Source organism: Triturus cristatus, chromosome 3_1 (assembly GCF_964204655.1).
Source record: "Triturus cristatus chromosome 3_1, aTriCri1.1, whole genome shotgun sequence".
NCBI lineage: Eukaryota > Metazoa > Chordata > Amphibia > Caudata > Salamandridae > Triturus > Triturus cristatus.
This window is the reverse complement of record NC_140583.1, coordinates 7,147,697-7,162,402: the sequence shown is the minus strand read 5'-3', so window position 1 is coordinate 7,162,402 and position 14,706 is coordinate 7,147,697. Positions and strand designations below refer to the sequence as shown.

At 49.5% G+C, this 14,706-nt stretch overlaps 1 protein-coding gene across 1 annotated transcript in view; it reads left to right on the top strand.

The window, feature by feature from the left end:
- Positions 1–10,589, top strand: part of NUP160 (nucleoporin 160) — a 521,427-nt gene extending 510,838 nt beyond the window's left edge. The window contains exon 36 of the mRNA XM_085646519.1: positions 10,006–10,589. Within this exon, the coding sequence (XP_085502645.1) occupies positions 10,006–10,092 (87 nt within the window). The 3' untranslated portion in view covers positions 10,093–10,589. The remainder of the gene's footprint in view (positions 1–10,005) is intronic.
- The last annotated feature ends 4,117 nt before the right edge of the window (positions 10,590–14,706 follow it).

Here is a 14,706-nt window from a genome sequence, read left to right as displayed (position 1 = left end):
GCTAGAGCAGCAGAGTGCCATGGAGTGACGTTACGTGGAGTCCATCGGGAGCTCATTGCTAGAGCAGCAGAGTTCCATGGAGTGGCGTTACGTAGAGTCCATCAGGAGCTCATTGCTAGAGCAGCAGAGTACCATAGAGTGGCGTTACGTAGAGTCCATCAGGAGCTCATTGCTAGAGCGGCAGAGTACCATGGAGGGGCGTTACGTAGAGTCCATCAGGAGCTCATTGCTAGAGCAGCAGAGTACCATGGAGTGGCGTTACGTGGAGTCCATCGGGAGCTCATTCCTAGAGCAGCAGAGTACCATGGAGTGGCGTTACATAGAGTCCATCAGGAGCTCATTGCTAGAGCAGCAGAGTGCCATGGAGGGGCGTTACGTAGAGTCCATCAGGAGCTCATTGCTAGAGCAGCAGAGTACCATGGAGTGGCGTTACGTGGAGTCCATCAGGAGCTCATTGCTAGAGCAGCAGAGTGCCATGGAGTGGCGTTACGTAGAGTCCATCGGGAGCTCATTGCTAGAGCAGCAGAGGACCATGGAGTGGCGTTACGTAGAGTCCATCAGGAGCTCATTGCTAGAGCAGCAGAGTACCATGGAGTGGCGTTACGTAGAGTCCATTGGGAGCTCATTGCTAGAGCGGCAGAGTACCATGGAGGTGCGTTACGTAGAGTCCATCAGGAGCTCATTGCTAGAGCAGCAGAGTACCATGGAGTGTGTTACGTAGAGTCTATCAGTAACTCATTGCTAGAGCAGCAGAGTGCCACGGAGTGGCGTTACATAGAGTCCATCAGGAGCTCATTGCTAGAGCAGCAGAGTACCAAGGAGTGGCGTTACGTAAAGTCCATCAGGAGCTCATTGCTAGAGCGGCAGAGTACCATGGAGTGGCGTTACGTAACGAGTCCATCAGGAACTCATTGCTAGAGCAGCAGAGTGCCACGGAGTGGCGTTACATAGTCCATCGGGACCTCATTGCTAGAGCAGCAGAGTACCATGAAGTGGCGTTACGTAGAGTCCATCAGGAGCTCATTGCTAGAGCGGCAGAGTACCACGGAGTGGCGTTACGTAGAGAGTCCATCAGGAGCTCATTGCTAGAGCGGCAGAGTACCATGGAGTGGCGTTACGTAAAGAGTCCATCAGGAGCTCATTGCTAGAGCAGCAGAGTACCATGGAGTGGCGTTACGTAGAGTCCATCAGGAGCTCATTGCTAGAGCAGCAGACTACGATGGAGTGGCGTTACGTAAAGTCCATCAGGAGCTCATTGCTAGAGCGGCAGAGTACCATGGAGTGGCGTTACGTAGAGTCCATCAGGAGCTCATTGCTAGAGCAGCAGACTACGATGGAGTGGCGTTACGTAGAGAGTCCATCATGGTACTCTGCCGCTCTAGCAATGAGCTCCTGATGGACTCTCTACGTAACGCCACTCCATGGTACTCTGCTGCTCTAGCAATGAGCTCCTGATGGACTCTGCGTAACGCACCTCCATGGTACTCTGCTGCTCTAGCAATGAGCTCCCGATGGACTCTTTACGTAACGCCACTCCATGGTACTCTGCCGCTCTAGCAATGAGCTCCTGGAGTGGCGTTACGTAAAGAGTCCATCGGGAGCTCATTGCTAGAGCAGCAGAGTACCATGGAGGTGCGTTACGCAGAGTCCATCAGGAGCTCATTGCTAGAGCAGCAGAGTACCATGGAGTGGCGTTACGTAAAGAGTCGTTGGAAGAGAAATTTTTATACAAGACACTTGGGGCCACACATTGGTCCAGTCAGAGCCTCCCTATGCTGAAGGGCGTGATGAGGCATGCGAATTACATTTTCAAAGACCCCCTGCGAGCACGCATTTTGATTTCAAGAGTCGATAACAAATATAAACCTTCACCATCTGATCCTATCCTTGTTAAAGGTCAGCTGCTTCTTGACTCCCTTGTGGAGTCCAATGCTCACAAAAGAGCTAATTTACAAACGTCTGGTGATGCTCCTCCCCCAGATAAAGCATCTAAGCTCATAGATGCTTCATACAAACGTGTAGCCGCTCGAGCTGCTAACACTGGCGCATCGCAAATACACAAGGCCCGTTAACTAGGTACGACAGCACACTGGGATGAGATGGAGCAACTGCTCCAATATCTCCCAGAAGAACACAAAAACAAGGCAAAAGAGTTAGTTCAAGCGGTCAAACTTCTTTCAAACTCTTCTATTAGCTGTGCTCTAGATGCTGCTGACACCGCGGCTAGGGAGATAAATCCCAGCATTCTCTGCAGAAGGCGTGCATGGCTTAGCGTTTCAGGTTTTAAACCTGAGTTACAACAATCCATTTTAAGCACCCCTTTTGACAAAGAACACCTGTTTGGTCCTGTAGTCGAATGTTAAACCAGTACTTACACTCAGCACATTTTCGTATGGTAACACTTCAACAGGTACTTCCGCTTCTTCAGCAAGGCGATATTATGTCCACACTGGACTTAAGAGGCATACTTTCACATTCCCATACATCTAGCTCATCGCACATTCCTACGATTTGTGATAGCAGGCAAACACTATCAACTCAAAGTACTTCTTTCGGAGTAACTACTGCCCCCAGAGTGTTCATCAATTGTCTAAAAGTAGTGGCTGCTCATCTCAGAAGATCCACGTCTTCCCTTACCTAGACGACTGGCTCATAAAAGCTAGCACACACCAAAAGTGTCTACAACACACTCTGGCCACGTTAGACTTACTCCACCGGTTGGGCCTCACAGTAAACGCATCAGTCTCACCTGCAGCCTTCACAGACAGTCTTATCTGGGAGCCACTCTCGACATTCAAAAAGCTCTAGCCTCTCCCAATGCAGCCAGAATTCGCAATATTCAAGCCCTCTTACTTGCGTTTCAGGCCAACCAAAAATCACCAGCCAGAACCTTCATGGAATTTCTAGGGATGATGGCTTCATGTATCGCAATAGTGCCTCATGTACGACTAAACATGCGTCCCCTATGAGAATGCTTAGAACATCAGTGGAAACAATCACAGGATCAATTGAGAGATATAGTGTTGGTAGACCGCCGTACCCATCGCTTTCTGCAGTGGTGGAATCCACAAAATGTATCTAAAGGGGTGACCTTTCATTGAACCTATTCCAAAGATCGTGTTAACGGCAGACACTTCTCTATCAGGTTGGGTTGCCCATCTCCAAGATTACACAATCCAGGGTCTCTGGGACACCAACCACAAACACATATTTACACATCCGCTATCTAGAGCTTCTATGCAGTATTTCTAGCACTCCAAGCTTTTCAGTCTCACCCCATAGGCAAAGTTGTCTTAGTCCGCATGGACAACATGACAGCTATGTACCATATACAAAAAATAGGAGGGGCACTCTCTCCAACCGTCACCCCTCTCTCAGACCATTTGGAGTGGGACAATCCGTCACAAAATCCATCTCCTGTCAGCACACCTTCAAGGGGTGAACAATCAGCTTGCCGACCTCCGCAAACAGCGGCAGCAAATACATGAGTGGGAGCTTCACCCCTAAGTTCTCCTTCCATATTTTCTAGAATAGGGATTCTCACCAATAGATCTGTTCGCCACAGTGAACAACTCAAAATGCTTGAACATCTGAAAGAGACGATTAGTTATAGATTCTTTACCTTAGAATTACCCCAGGCGTCCAACTGGATCAGAAGAATGCTTTCCTCAGCAGTACCCCTGTGCTACGGTCGGTGGTGTCATTCGACTCGGCTTTCGGCGTCATGGTCACTGGGATGGCTTTGTGGGGGCCTACTTAGACACTGCCCCTGCGTGCTGACATCAGTTCTTTCTTTTTCCACTCCAGTCTAGTGCCGATCCGGAGAGAGTTTGCCCCTTAGTCAATTTTTGACAAAACTTTTTTCGACTTTGGTTGACTTCTTTTTTCAAGTCTTTGTCTGCTGATGCGCAAGAGATGTCCTTCGTCAGACCATCTTTAAGCCCTGCGAGGTCTGTCACAAACTGACGTCTGTGACGAGCCTGCACCTCATGTGCCTCTGGTGGCTGGAGCAAGAGCACGACCTGAAGTCGTGCTCCGACTGTCGGGCCATGAATCCGTAGTCTTTGTGGGAGCGGTACGAAAGCTTTGGAGTCCCGGCAGTCTGCTCGGCGTCGCTCCCGGTCTCACTCAAGGGGAAGGTCTCGAGACTGGTCGTGGAGCCACCACACCTCGTCCAAGTCTTTGCACTCGGTTAAGTCGAATCACAAGAAGAAGTTGAAGAGGCACCGTCGCTCTTCGCCTTCTTCCTGTCGTTCGGCTGACTCAATGCTGGACCCGGAGTTTCGTCGCTCTAAGGCTCCGTCTCCAGTGCCTAACTCAGGGATGACTCCGTGTCTTCGCCCACCCCCACCTTCCCCCCACCGGAGCATCCCCTGCCCAGGTTCGTACGTTCCTGGGCCTGGATCTGCATCAATGCTGGTTTACCTTTCTCGATCTTCCTTGGCGACGATGCCCCCGTTCTGCTTGGTAAAGCATAAGTATATCTTTTTTTATACTTACCTCATCGGTCTGGAGTCTGTCTCTGTGTGTATCAGTCCTGGATTGTGTGAAAACAAATGCTTAACACACCCTGTGGGTAAGCCTAACTGCTCGCCCACACTACCACAAAGAGAGTGGTTAGTACTAACCTAATTTAGCCTCTGCTATGCCTCTGGTAACTCCGTGGACCCTGTACCTTACTTTGGTATAGTATATACAGAGCCAGCTTCTTACAGGTTACTTACTTACCAGTAGGAATAGTTTTGCAGCTTGAAGAGTTTTCTGGATTCACATGCGATCCACCCACCTCCCCTCTGAGGAGAATGGAAACAGGTGGGGAAAGAAGATAACGTAAATAAAAAAACTTACACTAAAGACAACAAGATTTAAGACATACCGTTTTCTACTAAGTGAGGAAAAGGTGAAAAAAAGAATCCGAATATGGCTACCGCGCACAGGAACGTCCGGGGCGCTTTCTGACGTCACACAAGGTATGGACCTTGCACCAAATGGTAGTTGACGACGCCCCAAAGGAAAAAAAACGGAGACAATTCTGGACCCAACCACTGGATGCAATAAATGCACAGGATGTGAATCCAAAAAACTCTTAAAGCAGCAAAACTACTCCTACTGGTAAGTAACCATTTTGTTTTCTCACCTTGTGAATCCCCCAGGTGCCAACAGATCAGCATTGCTCCTGAGCACCAGCAGGTGGTGTCTTGCAGCTCTGCATTAACTCTGTCCTCCCACCCCAGATCACATAGCCACACATAAGCACCATGCATATATCCTGACTTATGTTCCTTTCTTTCCACGTCTTCTGATGCTGAAGCAGAGCTAGCTCCTCTTTCCTCAGCAGTTGACAATTCTTTTTCCCTCAAAAATGCTTTCTCCACTATGCAAGGGAAACCAGACTTTAAACCTTCTAGAGAGTCTTTCAAACCAGTGTCTGTGCCAGACCCACTTCAGGAATTCCTCTGATGTGTATGACCATTACTCCAAGTTGTGTCAGGCATCATGTATATGTTGAAGAGGGTCAGGCACATGGAGGATCCTTGCAGAACTCCGAAGAGGTCTTTGGCGTCCGAGATGTACAGCGCCAGCCTGACTGATGGATCCATCGGAGTGTATCCCCTTGGATTCCGATGTCGCCGGGCGTTCGATAAGGATGGGGTAGAGGCCGTGTCAAATGCTGCTTAGAAGTCAAGGAGGATGATGACTGCTGAGTCTCCTCTGCCCAGAGTCATGTGGATGTCATCCGTGACAGTGATGAGGACAGTTTCTGTGCTGTGACTGGTTCTGAAACCAGACTTGAGGGGTGTTGTGGTATTGGTGTCCGTTGAGGTATTTGGTGATGCATCTGTTGATTTTCTGTAGGACCTTGGCCGGGAACAGTAGCAGGAGATCAGTCTTTAGTTGGTGAGCGTTAAAGTGTCAGCAGAGGGTTTCTTCTGCAATGGGAGGACAGTTACATGTTTCCAAGCGTTCGGGAAGGTTGCAGAAGAGGTAGGCATTCATAATGCGTGTGAGCATAGCACTGAAATGTCTTTTTTCAGGGAGAAACTGAGGGGGCCAAGATCTACAATGGGATTACGTCCTCAGCCCTTATTTAGCACCAGGAAATAATGAGAGCAACATCCAGCCCCTATTTCAAGTGCTGGAATCCTATATATGGCCCCTTTGTCCAAAAGAGCCTGGATCTCCTACCGCAAAATGGACAAGTGGTCTTCGGACATCTGCTTTGATGTAGGTGGAACATGCGCAGATTGTTGAGGAATGGTCGGGCATATCGTCGTGGGACATTCTGAAGCATCCATCTGTCAGCTTTGATGTTCTGCCACCCGTGGAGGGAATACCTTTTCCTGCCTCTAAAGGGATGGCCATGGGCTACCAAGGACGAGCTCAGCATGATGAAGCATCACTGCAAACAACTGGAGAATGAGCCCGGACGAGACCGTCAGCAGCACGCTCAAATCGCCCTGAGAAGCTACCACCAAAAGATCTGGAACGCCAAACACACCACCCTGGCAGACCGTATCGATGCAAGTACCAACCGAAGTAAAGACATCTTCACAATTGTGAATGAGTTCACCTCAACAGCGGGTGCTACCAATTCGATCACTCCATTACAGGACCTACGCAACCATGTCTCTCAATTCTTCAGCAACACAATCACAGTCAATTAGAGCAACTTCAGCCCGAAACTGGCCCAGACACACCTCGACAAATGCCTCCTACTCTTATCCAAACCACTGCCACCATGTAGTCCACCCATTCGGGGGCCCCATCGGAGCCATGCCCCCACCACACCTAATCCAGAGGGCTTCAACGCATCAGTGCTATCTTCTGACTGGGTCAGAAGAGACATCGAGGTTGCCGGCGTCCTCCAGATCGTCCACCCAGTCCTGCTCGAAGTCACACTGACGGGCAAGAGGGTCCTCAGACCCCTCCCAGTCATCCTCTACCTCCGGCGCAGAAGGAACCGGTCGCGGCGGCAGAGCCGGAGAAGGGACATACGGCATCGGAAACGGCGCCATGAACGGTGCCGGCCGTGGTCGGGCTGGTGCCGTCTCCCAGTGCGGATCCCAGGTAGGAATGAAATGGTCCTGGAACCGGGGCAAGGGTGGAACGAACGGCACCCACTGCGGCGCCGGAGGCGGGGCCGAGGGCGGCGCCGGGGCCAAGGGCGGCGCTGGGGCCGGAGCCGGCAGTGCCAGACCTTGTGGCGCCAGGGCCGGAGCCAACGGCATATGATCCTGAGGCGCCGAAGCTGGATCCGCCAGCGGCACTGATGGGCCAACAGGATCTGGACACGGGACCGCGGGACCCGAAGGCGTGCCGGCGGGAGCTCGAGGCCTAAAAAGGTGGTCCATGTTGGCAAGAAACTCTTGCACCTGTTTGGGAGTCGCCGAGGGACCTGGGTAAGGCGGGTAGGCCGCAGGACTCCCTGGCTTTGTCGTCGCTTATCGGAATCCAAGGGCAAAGACTTGGAGCCCGAGGAGCGACGACTGCAGCCCCGCGAGCGGTCCCGAGAACGGTCCCTGGACCTGGAGCGGCGTTGGGACGAGTGACCTCCAGCAGCTTCCGGCGCTGCTCCCTCAAGGCCTTCGGGGCCATTGCTCTACAGTCCCTGCAGGACGGGAGTCCTGGTCGGTCTCCAAGCAGTAGAGGCAAACATCATGGCAGTCTGCCACCGACATGTTGCGACGGCAGGCTGCACAAGACTTAAAGCCAGGCATCCCTACGTGCACCAGGAGAAAAAAGGGGGGACAAAAAGTCCCAAAAGAGTACGTGCTCTACCTGGATCTGCGCTTGCTGGCGCGGAAAAAGAAAGAACTGACGTCTGCGCACATGGGTGGCGCCTAAGTAGTCTCCGTGACGTCATCTCGGCGCTCACAACGCCAGTGACGGACGTAGAGCCGCACGACGCCACCTACTGTCACGCAGGGGTACTGCTACAAAAATCTTTCCGTATCCAGTCTGACGTCTGGGGATCGGTAAGGAATCTTACAGATATATTGTTACACAAGTAGTAACTTGTGCGTCTGTGTCAGAAACCCGCCTCCACATAAATCTGTTGTGTTGAGGCCCATTCACATAAAATTGAAAGCCTTCCTACCGTCCATCCAAGGGAGGGTGGTCCATATCCTCACAGACAACACCACAGCCATATGGTAATGCCACAAGTAGGGCAGAGTGGGGTCCTGGGTCTTAAGTCTGGGGGAATTGAGGCCTCTAAGTGGTTGAGTCAGAAGGGCACCTCTCCTGTCCTGAATCACCTGGCGATGTCTTTAAATGCCAGGGCAGATTTAACAAGCCAGCGACACCCAACGGATCATAAATTGCAGCTAGAATTGTAGGTGGCGCAAAGAGTCTACTAGAAATGGGGAGAACCTTCACTTCTGCTGAGAACACGCAGTGGCAAAACTTGCACACTGGAGTTCCCAAAAAGCTCCAATCCCGGACATGCATTCCGTCTAGAATGGAGCTCAGGACTTCATTATGCCTTCCTGCCCAAATTTGTGAAGGTAAGGTACGACAAGGCCCAAGTCATCCTAGTGGCTCCTGATTGGGCCAGGAACGTTTGGTACCTGAAACGTCTGGGCATGAGCATCTATCCTCCTATCAGGCTGCCACTTCGGGAGGATCTTTGGTCTCCGCAGCAGTGGGGTAGGGTCCTCCTTCCGGGCCTGCGCAATCTACACCTTCATGCATGGACATTGTGTGGAGAGAGTTGACGGCCTTTTATCTCCTTTCTGAAGTAGCAGATGTTCTTCTAGCCACCAGAAATTTATCTATGAAAACTGTTTATGCCAGCTGCTCGGTTTAGTTTGTGGCCTGGTTCAATTCTTGCCCTACAGACCCATTCAGGAAAAGTTGAAGCATATTGTCCTTTTAGTGTTGTCTTTAGGCCCATCTGACTGAGACTTTGTCGGCCTTTTTGCATTTACCAAACTGACCTTCCATATTTAAATCATCTGTTGTAATGCCGTTTTTTAAGCCTGGTGTATATTTTTCTACTCAAACCTTTTGTTTTAATTTAGTACTCCTTTTCCTTACTTCTGCCCCATTTAAGCTGATGCACAACTGTCCTTTGCATCTCCTGACTCTCAAAAGTCTTTTTCATAGAGGTAATTTCAAGTGAGCGAAAGAGAGGTTTCACTGCTTAGACTCCGAAAGAGCTTTGAGCTTTTACATCGATCCTGCCAAGGGCTATAGGGTGAACGATCAGCTTTTTATGGGGTTCGCTGGGGCAAAGAAAGGTATGGCTGTGCAGAAGAAAGGGCCATATCTCCTGGTTTGTCCTTTGTATAAAGACCTGCCATGCTTTGGCCATGAATCAGCTTCCGGAAGGTCTGATGGCTCATTTGTCATGGCTGCTACCACTGCGTTGACACCAGGTTACTTGTTTTGGGCTTCAGTCAGGCTGTGACGTGGGCGTCATTCATATGTTCACAACGCACTAGTGTCTTGCCCGTTTGGTCCTGCAGGACATTGGTTTGAGCCATTCCACAGACTCGCCAACTCTGGACTACCTGTTCCGTGGAATGGACTTTTTTATCATAAAAGGTCTCAATTTAAGCATCTGCATACTGGAACATGAGCCGATACTAAGCTTAGAGTCCCATGGTGCGGACAGCTTCAAGAAAAAAGCTGCCAGCACAGGGGTGAGGCTTAATGTGGCTTCGGCGTCTCTTCTGGGGCAGGATGGAGGCACCACGGAGCCACATGGTGCCACCTGCTGGCGTGCAGGATCAGAGCCGAGAAAAATCTCTGGATCTAGCCTGGCTTCTGGGTTTATTCACAAGACGAAGAATATGCAGTTCCAGTATCTATCCACCAGAGGGAGAGTTACTAAGGGTAAGTAACTTGTTCTTTTCAGCACTGAGAGATCTATTCTCCCAGTCTTCTGATTCACGTGTTACACACTTGCTTTCTAATAACCGGCTTAGTCATTTTGTTGTCCCCTAAATAGCTGCTGAATCTGTACATCAACGCTGACGCCAAATCTTATTCTGTCCCCAGGTGCACAAGAAACTGAAAGACAAGCTTGATGACTACCTTCAGAAGGTGGATACAGCCACCCGTGACCTGCTGTTTCGTCGCCACTAGCTCTGTCCTGTGGGTTCATATGCTACATGACCTGGTCCTGGCAGATCTTTATATCCATATCACTATGAACGCTGCCCCAAGAGTGGGTCGGTGCACGCTCCCGTCAGTAGTAACGTGAATAAAAATGAAATCATGAACAGATGTTATATGAAACAAGCAAAAGTTGTATCCTGCTCCATGGTGGCAGCCGCTGGTGCTAATTGTTTTACAAATTATATTTTTTCATGAAGATCCTGAAAAGACTTTGAGTGATTTTTCAGATGCCTGTCGAGTATATTTTTGAATTTATTACAGATGTTCATGATCCGCTCACAAGAACGTTTGGATTTGTTTGCCAGCGCTGCATCGCCATTTTAGACGGCATCTGTTCAACTGTGTCTCCGTTTACTTGTTTGTCCTGAGCTGTAAATATAAACAAAAATCTTTGACTTTTCATCTAATATTTATTCTTGTGTTTTGAATGATCTTTATTAAAAAATTGCTTTTTTCAATAAAAATGTTTCTCCTATGTCGCTATTGCAGTGCGATCGCTCGATGGCAGCACAGTGGTGTCATTGCCAAGTTAGCGGGGGCATCTGCTTAAATCATTGTGCATAAATATTCTGTAATTTTTCGTTTTCAGCCTTCTTCAAAAAAGATGTCTGCTCGCAACCATTGATGCGAGTTAACCTGTCACATCATAAATGCAGTCTGAGCGCATGAGACCCATCTCTGTATTTCATTTTTCACTTTTGTGCTTGTGATGGGACATTGTCTGCCACCATTCAGCATTTCCAGGACCATGCATTTCTTTTTAATTTTACTATTCTGATCATCAGACGTGTCCTGGAATGGATCCTCTCTCACATATCAAGTTTTAGGGCAGCTATGTAGACTGCCTTTCATGTCTGAGTTAAAGATATCAGATTTGAGGGTGATGCAGACAACCAGTTTGTCAGGGAGGATGCGCAAAGTGGAGAATAGAAGGCCTAGACCTGTTCTTTGAGGGGACAGCCACCGATTGGAGAGCAGACTGGCATAACAGCCTTTCGAGTGAGAATTAGTGACTGTAGAGGTAGGACCGATCAAGGGTGGTGCCTGCAGTACTTTGAGGGGAATAGCTTCAAACAAAATGCAGTATCTAAGACAGCCAGTAAATCAAGGAAAATGAGCATGTCTAATGATGATTGTGTAGTAAAGAAATATCATTGAAGGAAGTGGTGAAAACTGTTCAGTTTTGATAGCAGAAATGTAGAGAACCAAGTGGGTTGGTAGTGATTATTAAACATACTTTTACAGCGTGAATCTTTTCTGGATTCACCAGCTGTGCATTATTCAATCATCTAGTTGTTCGGTCCGGAATTCTCCAGGAACCTAGCAGCTCTTCTCTTTTTCTTTGTTTTTTTTTTCTTTGTTGGTGTCCACGATCCCACCATTTGGTGTCTTTCCAGCCTCTTCTGACATCATCCACCCTACCTGGAAGGTCGCCAACTTCAGATTTTTTTCTGCCGTTGCTTCTGGACGCATTACTGAAGGCTCTCCAGTCTGCGAAAATATGAAGCTTGGATGAAGTTTCAATGACAAAACACTGAAGTCCACCGAAAAAACATACCAGAGAAGATTAAATTGATCGTATAAGTCGAGGCCATATTGGAGACTGCCTGGTCAGAGGACCCCGTGTTCCACGTGAAATGGAGAAGACCACTTTCCAATTTTGCCCAAAGTTCCACCACAAGTACGCCCAGAAGGCTAACCATCAGGTGTGTAACCTTTGCCTCCTACTCAACCACAAGAGCGACGACTAAGGGGCCTTTGCGGACTTCAAGCCTAAGATGCTGATGGCAAGGGACAAACAGAGGAAGGTATACTATGCCTTGAGGGCAGTAAGCTGACTCCCATCGCTTAAAGAACTGGGTTTGTCGAGCGATGATGAGAATAACCTCGCCGTAGGGGCAGAAGGAGAAGACTCGGACATAGAGATGAGAATCCTTGTCAAGAGAACATCGCAAGCTGAAGGATAAAAGAACCCAGGTAACACCGAGAAAACATTCAGGGGGAGAATCTATAACACTAGACTCTAAAAGACCAAGAGCTGTCTCTGCGTCGAAACAAAATCGCAGACCAAAGGCAAGAAAACACAAAAATAACTCCTTGGGTCCTGCAGCAAGGACACAGCAGGCAGCATAACACCCGAAAAGGTGTTGTCGAAAGATTAGCGAAGTTGAGGTTTCTGCGCCAAAAGTCTGGGGACGCTGAAAAAATTGACTAGCGAAATTCAAATGTAACATGCTCGATCCTGAAGATTGATCTGCCGAAATGGAGCAAAACCTCTCGAGACAGAAATGGCTGCAATTCTCCAGAAGAAAAAAGGTGTTCGAGGCATATGAGCTGCAGATTGTACACTGTGCATAGATCGCCATCTGGTGTTGGGCTCGGATACTTGCACTTTGTTATTGTCTTGGAAGAGTCTTTTGTAGTCACAAGATAGGTGACTCCTCCCTTGGACGATAGTGCGCATGGGCATCGACTCCATCCTCAGATTGTTTTTTCCGCCATCCGGTTCTGATGTAACTTCCGCGCTCAGGTTCAGCACCATATTCTCCAAACCTTTTTATCTGAAAGAGACACGTTGGTGATAGATTCCTTACCTTAGAATATCCCCAGGCGCCAGACTGGATCCGGAAAGCTTTCATCAGCAGTACCCCTGCGCGTCGGTAGTAGGCATCGTACGGCTCCGCGTACGTTTGTGGCGTCGTAGCCGCCGAGATGACATCGGAGCTACTTAGACACGCCCACGCGCCCTAACGTCAGTTCTGTACACCACTTTTCCGCACCAGGAGCGCAGAGGCATGCCAGAGACCGACTACTGGTGCAAAAGAACTAGGGCCCTGAAAGGGATGACCTGACCCCTAGAGAACAGTTCGCAGAATGGGGAGGATGGATGGGCGGTAAGGTATATCACTAACTAATGTCACTTACATATATATCGTTACTCAAGTAAGTAACTTGTGCATCTGAAAGAGACACGTTAGTGATACATTCCTTACCTTAGAATACATACCCCAGCAATACCAACCCCGGTGGTGGGTCTGCGAAGTGAGATTACACCAGAAAGTCACAGAGAACCGAACGGCCAAAGAAGCCATCTCTTTGGACCTGACTGTCAAGGCAATAGTGCTTAGTGAAAGTGTGCAGCGTGGCCCACGTGGCTGCCAGACAGATGTCCTGCAGGGGGACACCACGTCCCAAAGCAGTAGTAGCTGCTGTCGCCCTTGTAGAATGGGTGCGCAATCCCACCGGAGGTTCCTTATTAGCCAGAGAATAACAGGCTTTGATACACAAGACGACCCTGCGGGAGATAGTCCTCTTGTGTACAGCCCGGCCTTTCTTAGCGCCTCTGTAGCCAACAAAGAGCTGGTCATCTACCCGGAACTTTACTGTGCGATTCAGGTAAAATGAGAGCGCATGTTTTGGGTCCAGACGGTGGAGCCTCTCTTCCTCTCTGGAAGGGTGCGGAGGCGGAAAGAAAGTGGGCAAGGTGATGGTTTGCCCTATGTGGAAGGGAGTAACGACCTTTGGCAAGAACGAAGGACGAGTGCGGAGCACAACCTTGTCAGGATGACCCAACAGAAAAGGAGGTTTACAGGAAAGAGCCTGGAGCTCACTCACGCGCCTAGCGGAGGTGATGGCAACCAGGAAAGCAGTCTTCAAAGTTAGTAAACGAAGAGGACAGTTGTGAAGTGGCTCAAAAGGAGCGCACATCAAATAAGTAAGAACCAGATTCAAGTCCCACTGTGTCATCACAAACTGAATAGGAGGGAAAAGGTGAGTAATGCCTTTGAGAAATCTATTTATGACCGGGGACTTGAAAAAAGAGGGCTGATCAGGGAGCCTGAGAGAGGCCGAAATTGCAGAAAGATAGCCCTTAATAGTGCCCAGAGCAGGGCCCTGCCGGGCTAAAGAAAGAAGGAACAAAAGGACTTCTGAAAGAAGGGCAGAAAGGGGATCCACAGCCTTTGCTGTGCACCATGCCACAAATGTGTTCCACCTGCAGGCGTTTACCGATTTTAGTGGAGGGACGCCTGGCTGCCAGAATATCACAGACTTCAGGAGGCAAGTCAAATGGTATCAACTGCCGCCGCTCAATCTCCACGCATGGAGGTGGAGGCTGGACAGGTTTGGGTGGAGGACCGTCCCCTGCTGCTGCGACAGAAGATCCTCCCGCAGATGCAGTAGGATCGGGGGATCGATCGCCATGCTGAGTAGCTCGGGATACCATACTCTTCGAGCCCAATCCGGAGCTACAAGGATGTCTAAGGCCCGGTCGCGCCTGATCATCTACAGCACTCTGGGCAGAAGTGGTAAAGGCGGAAAGGCATACAACAGACCGCAACTCCACTCGTGTCAAAGTGTCGCCGAGCGAGTGCCGCCTTGGAAATTCCAACGCGCAGAACTGATGACATTGCTCGTTCTCTTCGGTGGCAAACAGATCTAACCAAGGCTCTTCCCACTGCAGAAAGACTGTGAGAAGGCCTGGCATATGCTGGTCACTAGTTAAAGTGGCCACCTTGCACCAGTCCAATTCGACTCTTATGGTAGATAGGTTTAAGACAACCTTTTAAAGAAAGCTATCCT